This window comes from Taudactylus pleione, unplaced genomic scaffold (assembly GCF_031769625.1).
Source record: "Taudactylus pleione unplaced genomic scaffold, aTauple2 ptg001005l, whole genome shotgun sequence".
Classification (NCBI taxonomy): Eukaryota; Metazoa; Chordata; class Amphibia; order Anura; family Myobatrachidae; genus Taudactylus; species Taudactylus pleione.
Genome location: NW_028285406.1, coordinates 1,077,264 through 1,086,249, shown reverse-complemented (window position 1 = coordinate 1,086,249; position 8,986 = coordinate 1,077,264). Strand labels below are relative to the sequence as shown.

General features: G+C 48.3%; 1 protein-coding gene across 3 annotated transcripts in view; it reads right to left on the bottom strand.

Annotated features, from left to right (window-relative positions):
- Positions 1-291: 291 nt before the first annotated feature.
- The window catches only part of LOC148454330 (mitochondrial adenyl nucleotide antiporter SLC25A23-like), a 30,262-nt gene continuing 21,567 nt past the window's right edge, over positions 292-8,986 (bottom strand). For 2 of the 3 annotated variants that reach the window (XM_088461050.1, XM_088461048.1), the window contains exon 10: positions 292-7,519. In XM_088461050.1, the coding sequence (XP_088317176.1) occupies positions 7,335-7,519 (185 nt within the window). In that variant the 3' untranslated portion in view covers positions 292-7,334. The remainder of the gene's footprint in view (positions 7,520-8,986) is intronic. The other variant, XM_088461049.1, reaches the window with a different exon arrangement.

Below are 8,986 nucleotides of genomic sequence, written 5' to 3'. Positions count from 1 at the left end.
CACAAAATGGGGCGAGCTGTCACTCACCATCGACAGCTGCCCCGTCCTGCTGCGAGCCCCGTAGCGACTGAACTTCAGTCGCTCGCGCACGCCGGACGCGGCGCATGCACAGTGCTCAAACATCGGCCCGCTTGCGAGCGGCTCTGAATCGGGGCCAAGATCAGAAGCAACTGTGAGTTCATTTTCCCCACGTATATTGCAAAACATTGAAAACAAACTTAGAGGATGGGTCCCCGGGCATTGTCAGCATCCAGACACATTACACAAAGCTGAACTCTCTGAAACTGTGTTTATTCAGCATAGAAATACATGTCAGTAGTGTGGATATATATATATATATATATACACAGCCCTCTTGTATTGCATTAGTGGAAGATTACACGTGCAGGAAATGTAGAGCAATGCTCTGCAAACACTCAGTGTAGCTCCACCCATAATATACAGGCATCAGTGCAATGCTCTGCAAATATACAGTATCAATGTAGATCTCCACGAATAATCAGTGTAGATCCACCCATACACTACACAGGCAACATTGGGATGCTCTGCAGATGTACAGTATCAGTGTAGATCTTTATTCAGAATACACAGATAGCAGTGTAAAGCTCTGCAGATGTACAGTGTCAGCTTAGACGAGCTTCACCCATAACACGCAATTAGCAGTACAATGCTCTGCAGATATTCAGTAGCAGTATAGATCTTCATAATACAAGGCAACAATGTGCTCTGCAGTTATTGCGTACTGTAGATCTCTACTTATAAAACACAGATAGCAGTGCAATGCTCTGCAGATGTATACAGTGTCAATGTAGCTGTTCACTCATAATACTCAGACATCAGTGCAATACTCTTCAGATGTATAGTATTCAGTGTAGATCGTTACTCATAATACACAGGTAGCAGTGTAATACTCTGCAGATATACAGTATCAGTGTAGATCAGGCATGTCAAACATGCGGCCCGAATAATCATTTTGTGAGGCCCGACAGTGTGGGCCCACACCCCTGCCATGATCAGAGCTCAGCTCCGATCGGGCAGTGTTTACTTTATTTAAAGCTGGCAACGCTGGTCTCAGAAGCCTCTGATCGCTTCAGAGGCCAGCGTTCCCAGTGATGCAGCACGTGGGTGACGTCATTACGTCTCCTGCGATGAGGAGGAGCCTTCGTCTGCCGCTCTGGATCTAATTAGATCCATATAGCGGCAGCGTGTATGCGGGACTGTGGGAGTGAAGACAGCGTGGATTGGAGCGGTGCCCAGCGGCCATCGCATAGAAAGGTAAGTACTGCACAGGTGAGTGGGGCATGTTCTATATTGGGAGGGGGCTCTGCATAAGGTGCATTACTGTGGGCTCTGCATAAGGGGCACTACTAAGGACATTACTGTGGGCTCTGCATAAGGGGCACTACTAAGGACATTACTGGGGGCTCTGCATAAGGGACACTACTAAGGACATTACTGGGGGCTCTGCATAAGGGGCACTACTAAGGACATTACTGGGGGCTCTGCATAAGGGGCACTACTAAGGACATTACTGGGGGCTCTGCATAAGGGGCACTACTAAGGACATTACTGGGGGCTCTGCATAAGGGACACTACTAAGGACATTACTGGGGGCTCTGCATAAGGGACACTACTAAGGACATTACTGGGGGCTCTGCATAAGGGGCACTACTAAGGACATTACTGGGGGTTCTGCATAAGGGGCACTACTAAGGACATTACTGGGGGCTCTGCATAAGGGGCACTACTAGGGACATTACTGGGGGCTCTGCATAAGGGACACTACTAAGGACATTACTGGGGGCTACTGTGGGCTCTGCATAAGGGGCACTACTAAGGACATTACTGTGGGCTCTGCATAAGGGGCACTACTAAGGACATTACTGGGGGCTCTGCATAAGGGACACTACTAAGGACATTACTGGGGGCTCTGCATAAGGGGCACTACTAAGGACATTACTGGGGGCTCTGCATAAGGGACACTACTAAGGACATTACTGTGGGCTCTGCATAAGGGGCACTACTAAGGACATTACTGTGGGCTCTGCATAAGGGGCACTACTAAGGACATTACTGGGGGCTCTGCATAAGGGGCACTACTAGGGACATTACTGTGGGCTCTGCATAAGGGGCACTACTAGGGACATTACTGTGGGCTCTGCATAAGGGGCACTACTAAGGACATTACTGGGGGCTCTGCATAAGGGACACTACTAAGGACATTACTGGGGGCTACTGTGGGCTCTGCATAAGGGGCACTACTAAGGACATTACTGTGGGCTCTGCATAAGGGGCACTACTAAGGACATTACTGGGGGCTCTGCATAAGGGACACTACTAAGGACATTACTGGGGGCTCTGCATAAGGGGCACTACTAAGGACATTACTGGGGGCTCTGCATAAGGGACACTACTAAGGACATTACTGGGGGCTCTGCATAAGGGGCACTACTAAGGACATTACTGTGGGCTCTGCATAAGGGGCACTACTAAGGACATTACTGGGGGCTCTGCATAAGGGACACTACTAAGGACATTACTGGGGGCTCTGCATAAGGGGCACTACTAAGGACATTACTGGGGGCTCTGCATAAGGGACACTACTAGGGACATTACTGGGGGCTCTGCATAAGGGACACTACTAAGGACATTACTGGGGGCTACTGTGGGCTCTGCATAAGGGGCACTACTAAGGACATTACTGTGGGCTCTGCATAAGGGACACTACTAAGGACATTACTGGGGGCTCTGCATAAGGGACACTACTAAGGACATTACTGGGGGCTCTGCATAAGGGGCACTACTAAGGACATTACTGGGGGCTCTGCATAAGGGGCACTACTAAGGACATTACTGGGGGCTCTGCATAAGGGGCACTACTAAGGACATTACTGGGGGCTCTGCATAAGGGGCACTACTAAGGACATTACTGGGGGCTCTGCATAAGGGGCACTACTAGGGACATTACTGGGGGCTCTGCATAAGGGGCACTACTAAGGACATTACTGGGGGCTCTGCATAAGGGGCACTACTAAGGACATTACTGTGGGCTCTGCATAAGGGGCACTACTAAGGACATTACTGGGGGCTCTGCATAAGGGACACTACTAAGGACATTACTGGGGCTACTGTGGGCTCTGCATAAGGGGCACTACTAAGGACATTACTGTGGGCTCTGCATAAGGGACACTACTAAGGACATTACTGGGGGCTCTGCATAAGGGGCACTACTAAGGACATTACTGGGGGCTCTGCATAAGGGGCACTACTAGGGACATTACTGGGGGCTCTGCATAAGGGGCACTACTAGGGACATTACTGGGGGCTCTGCATAAGGGACACTACTAAGGACATTACTGGGGGCTACTGTGGGCTCTGCATAAGGGGCACTACTAAGGACATTACTGGGGGCTCTGCATAAGGGGCACTACTAAGGACATTACTGGGGGCTCTGCATAAGGGACACTACTAAGGACATTACTGGGGGCTCTGCATAAGGGGCACTACTAAGGACATTACTGGGGGCTCTGCATAAGGGACACTACTAAGGACATTACTGGGGGCTCTGCATAAGGGGCACTACTAAGGACATTACTGGGGGCTCTGCATAAGGGACACTACTAAGGACATTACTGGGGGCTCTGCATAAGGGGCACTACTAAGGACATTACTGTGGGCTCTGCATAAGGGGCACTACTAAGGACATTACTGGGGGCTCTGCATAAGGGGCACTACTAGGGACATTACTGTGGGCTCTGCATAAGGGGCACTACTAAGGACATTACTGTGGGCTCTGCATAAGGGGCACTACTAAGGACATTACTGGGGGCTCTGCATAAGGGACACTACTAAGGACATTACTGGGGGCTCTGCATAAGGGGCACTACTAAGGACATTACTGGGGGCTCTGCATAAGGGGCACTACTAAGGACATTACTGGGGGCTCTGCATAAGGGGCACTACTAAGGACATTACTGGGGGCTCTGCATAAGGGGCACTACTAGGGACATTACTGTGGGCTCTGCATAAGGGGCACTACTAAGGACATTACTGTGGGCTCTGCATAAGGGGCACTACTAGGGACATTACTGGGGGCTCTGCATAAGGGACACTACTAGGGACATTACTGGGGGCTCTGCATAAGGGGCACTACTAGGGACATTACTGGGGGCTCTGCATAAGGGGCACTACTAGGGACATTACTGGGGGCTCTGCATAAGGGACACTACTAAGGACATTACTGGGGGTCTGCATAAGGGGCACTACTAGGGACATTACTGTGGGCTCTGCATAAGGGGCACTACTAGGGACATTACTGGGGGCTCTGCATAAGGGGCACTACTAAGGACATTACTGGGGGCTCTGCATAAGGGGCACTACTAAGGACATTACTGGGGGCTCTGCATAAGGGGCACTACTAAGGACATTACTGTGGGCTCTGCATTAGGGGCACTACTAAGGACATTACTGGGGGCTCTGCATAAGGGACACTACTAAGGACATTACTGGGGGCTCTGCATAAGGGGCACTACTAGGGACATTACTGGGGGCTCTGCATAAGGGACACTACTAAGGACATTACTGGGGGCTACTGTGGGCTCTGCATAAGGGGCACTACTAAGGACATTACTGTGGGCTCTGCATAAGGGGCACTACTAAGGACATTACTGGGGGCTCTGCATAAGGGGCACTACTAAGGACATTACTGGGGGCTCTGCATAAGGGGCACTACTAAGGACATTACTGGGGGCTCTGCATAAGGGGCACTACTAGGGACATTACTGGGGGCTCTGCATAAGGGACACTACTAAGGACATTACCGGGGGCTACTGTGGGCTCTGCATAAGGGGCACTACTAAGGACATTACTGGGGGCTCTGCATAAGGGGCACTACTAAGGACATTACTGGGGGCTCTGCATAAGGGGCACTACTAGGGACATTACTGGGGGCTCTGCATAAGGGACACTACTAAGGACATTACCGGGGGCTACTGTGGGCTCTGCATAAGGGGCACTACTAAGGACATTACTGTGGGCTCTGCATAAGGGGCACTACTAAGGACATTACTGGGGGCTCTGCATAAGGGGCACTACTAAGGACATTACTGGGGGCTCTGCATAAGGGGCACTACTAAGGACATTACTGGGGGCTCTGCATAAGGGGCACTACTAAGGACATTACTGGGGGCTCTGCATAAGGGGCACTATTAGGGACATTACTGTGGGCTCTGCATAAGGGGCACTACTAAGGACATTACTGGGGGCTACTGTGGGCTCTGCATAAGGGGCACTACTAAAGACATTACTGGGGGCTACTGTGGGATCTGCATAAGGGGCACTACTAGGGACTTAACTGGGGGCACTGCATAAGGGGCACTACTACAGGGGGCACTGCATAAGGGGCACTACTACAGGGGGCACTGCATAAGGGGCACTACTACAGGGGGCACTGCACTAGTTTTTATTAATAATAAACCTTTAAAAATTGCATAGAAGACTTTTTTCTTTGTTGCAGCCCACACACTATTAAGACCTTGAATATTCGGCCCGGTTGGTATTTTGAGTTTGACATGCCTGGTGTAGATCTGTACTCAGAATACACAGGTATCAGTGTAATAGTCTGCAGATATACAGTATCAGTGTAGATCTTTACTCATACAAAGACATCAGTGCAATGCTCTGAAGATGAATAATTTCAATGTAGATCTCTACCTAGAATACACAGGTAGCAGTGAAATGCTCTGCAGATATACAGTATCAGTGTAGATAGATCTACTTATAATACACTGAGATATCAGTGCAATGCTCTGCAGATATAGTTTCTCTATCCATAATGCACAGCCAGCAGTGCAATGCTCTGAATACATACAGTATCAGGGCAGCTCTCTATCCATAATACACAGGTTGCAGTGCAATGCTCTGCAGATATACAGTCTATCCATAATACACAGGTTGCAGTGCAATGCTCTGCAGATATACAGGGGTAAATTTACTAAAGTGAGAGTTTGTAGAACTGAGTTTTAAAAGTGATGTTGCCCATAGCAACCAATCAGATTCTAGCTATTGCCTTCTAGAAGGTGCTAGTTAAATGTTAAGTAGAATCTGATTGGTTGCTATGGGCAACATCACTTCTAAAAATTCTCACTTTAGTAAATTTACCCCACAGTCTCTATCCATAATGCACAGGCAACAGTGCAATATTCTGCAGATCTTCGCTGTCACTACAGTCTTCTTCCCAGAATATATAGACAGCAGACTTATACATTGCAGGGATATAGGATTTATAAAGGTGCTGGCTGTGGTGCAATGTTCTGCAAACCTATAGCAGTGGTGTAGATCTCCACCCATCATACACAAACTGTGGAGCAATGCTCTGCAGAGACTGGCAGAACAATTGCCCTGTCTATCTATACATGTGACAATACACACTCCCTAGCACGCGGGGGGTCTAGAAAACCTCATCTTGTGGGAGGAGCACTTTTGTATGACGCTAGGAGATTTGTGCGTTACTTATTGTGGTGTTGGCGCAGAATTTATTCTCGCCGACCCAGGTATAAATAAATACTGTTTTGTGCTATGACCTCACTCTATGTCACATCTCTCAGGCAGGCATCGCAATAAATACATTCACATTAAACCCATTTATAGCACTGTCTAAAAACCAAAAGAACATCACCCTGTAACAGTCACTAAAAGAAGAACTATACAGGTCAGAGAAACAGGGGCAGGTCATAGACAGAACTGACGTGAATACGTTTCCGCAGTGTGACTGGCTCGGCCCGTTGAATGCACTGTGGCTACAGAGAGAGACTCTACATTCAGTGTATGGAGAGAGTTACATTCACATGACTAAGGCCAAGTCATTGCTTCAAGCCTCATGGAGGGGTACACCCCCTCCTCTTCCTCCCTACAGCCATTCATAAACTACATGCCATATATACAATCATTACAAAAAAAACGTTATCCATCTGAGACCTGAGGCCAAGATGCAGCATCACACAGGACTCCACGATAGTCTATGCAGTGAAATGTGGCCGTATCGGGGACAGTACCCCAAGAAGTCCTTGGTGATATGTAGCAGCATCAAGCTGGACTCCCCCCCAGAAAGGAGCGACTTTATGAGATCGGTGCAAACATTAAGCCCAGGATGCAAGCAGATGAGATACCTTAAGGTGTGGACTATTGAAGAAGAGTTGGTTTGGGGAGGGGAGTCGTTTTGCAGAATGTGGGGGCAACAATGAAAGTTGGGGCGATGCCTCTCAATCAGCCGCATTCTGATGACGTTTCTTGGCGTCTCTGAAGAGGCTGGGGTGAGCTGTGGGCATTTCACCTTATCACCGACTGGTCACACCCAGCACGCGTTTCATGTTTTCATACACCACGTAGCTGATGCTGACGGCGGGTATCACTTTCATGAAGTTGGGAGCGATCCCCCGGTACAAGCCAAGGACCCCTTCTTGAGTCACAATGTAACGGAATAGAGCCAGCATGGACAGCTGAGGAGAGCCTTGCACTGAGGCTGGAAGAGAGAACAGTCTTCTGTAATAACATACTACACAATCTACACAGTACTGAACTTACAGCACTACGGTCATTCAAAAAAAAAAAAAAAATTCTACAAATAACAGTGCGATATTGGGAGTCCATATTCCCAAGCTATAGAGTAGAGGAAATGTGGTGACGAAAAAACAAACATACATATTTTCAAAGACATCTAAATCCTCCGCCCAAGCTATATCTATTATATTATGCTGTATCTGTGGGTCTGGCAGCTCCACACTGCCCCAATGCCTCCCTTCTCTCACAGCTCTCACTAGAACCGGTCTCTCCTTAGCCCTATGCTGCAGGGAGGCCCCGCACCCTACCTCCCCTCACAGCTCTCAATGGAACTGGTCTCTCCTCACCCCTATGCTGCAGGGAAGCCCCACCCCCTACCTCTCCTCACAGCTCTCACTGGAACCTGTCTCTTCTCACCCCTATGCTGCAGGGAGGCCCCGCCCCCTACCTCCCCTCACAGCTCTCACTGGAACCTGTCTCACCTCACAGCTCACCCCGGTGCTGCAGGGAACCTTCTCCCCTCAGAGCTCTGACTGTACCTTAACATATTTACAGATATGTAAATGTCGCCCACCAAATATGTTTATAAGTGATCTGCGATAGGAGGAGGTTCTCGAACAACTCCCTCCTTGGTGCACAGTTCGACAGCGATATACTGGCAAAATATTGATAAGCCGATATATCGAACTAAAGCAGAAAACAGCAGGGAAGAGAGAAAAGTGTGCGAGAAGGACATGGGTACAGGAGGAGGGGGGAGAGATAAATGGGGGAGCACGGGTAAAGAGAGATTAGGAAAATGATGGGCAGACAGGGGAGAGTCACAGAGAGAAGGGTAACAGGGGGACAGACATGGAACGGGTGGGTACAGAGATAGGAGCGGGGAGGCACTGCTTCCCACAGTAGCTAGCAACTTGGCGAATGGTGGGTCTGATCTACGTCACCAATATAAAAGCTACAATACCAATTGTAACCCTCCATCAATATAAATCAAATGTTCAAACCCTATAGTAACCCTCCATCCAAGTCGAACCAATATAAACAAAGAAGCTACAACTCTACCTGAACCCTTTACCCAAACCAAACCACTGATACAGTAAAACAAAGACACTGTATAACTCCTACCCTCAGCTTCTTCCCAAACCAAACCATCAATATAAAACAAAAGCTATAAAGCCTATCCAAACCCTCCATCCAAGCCAAACCACCATATAACAAAAGCTATAAAAAGCTAGTTCATATTAATACAATATATAGAGCATATATAGAAAACATTACGTATTAGCTGAAAATGGATCTTGTCCAAAATGTTCTCACTCCTCAGCTACTTTTTAACCACAATTTTTGGGACTGTGGGTACATTTTCTCAATTAAAGTGGGCCTAGATTCTATGGTTTTCATCTCAGAAATTAGATGGATCTAATAAATATTT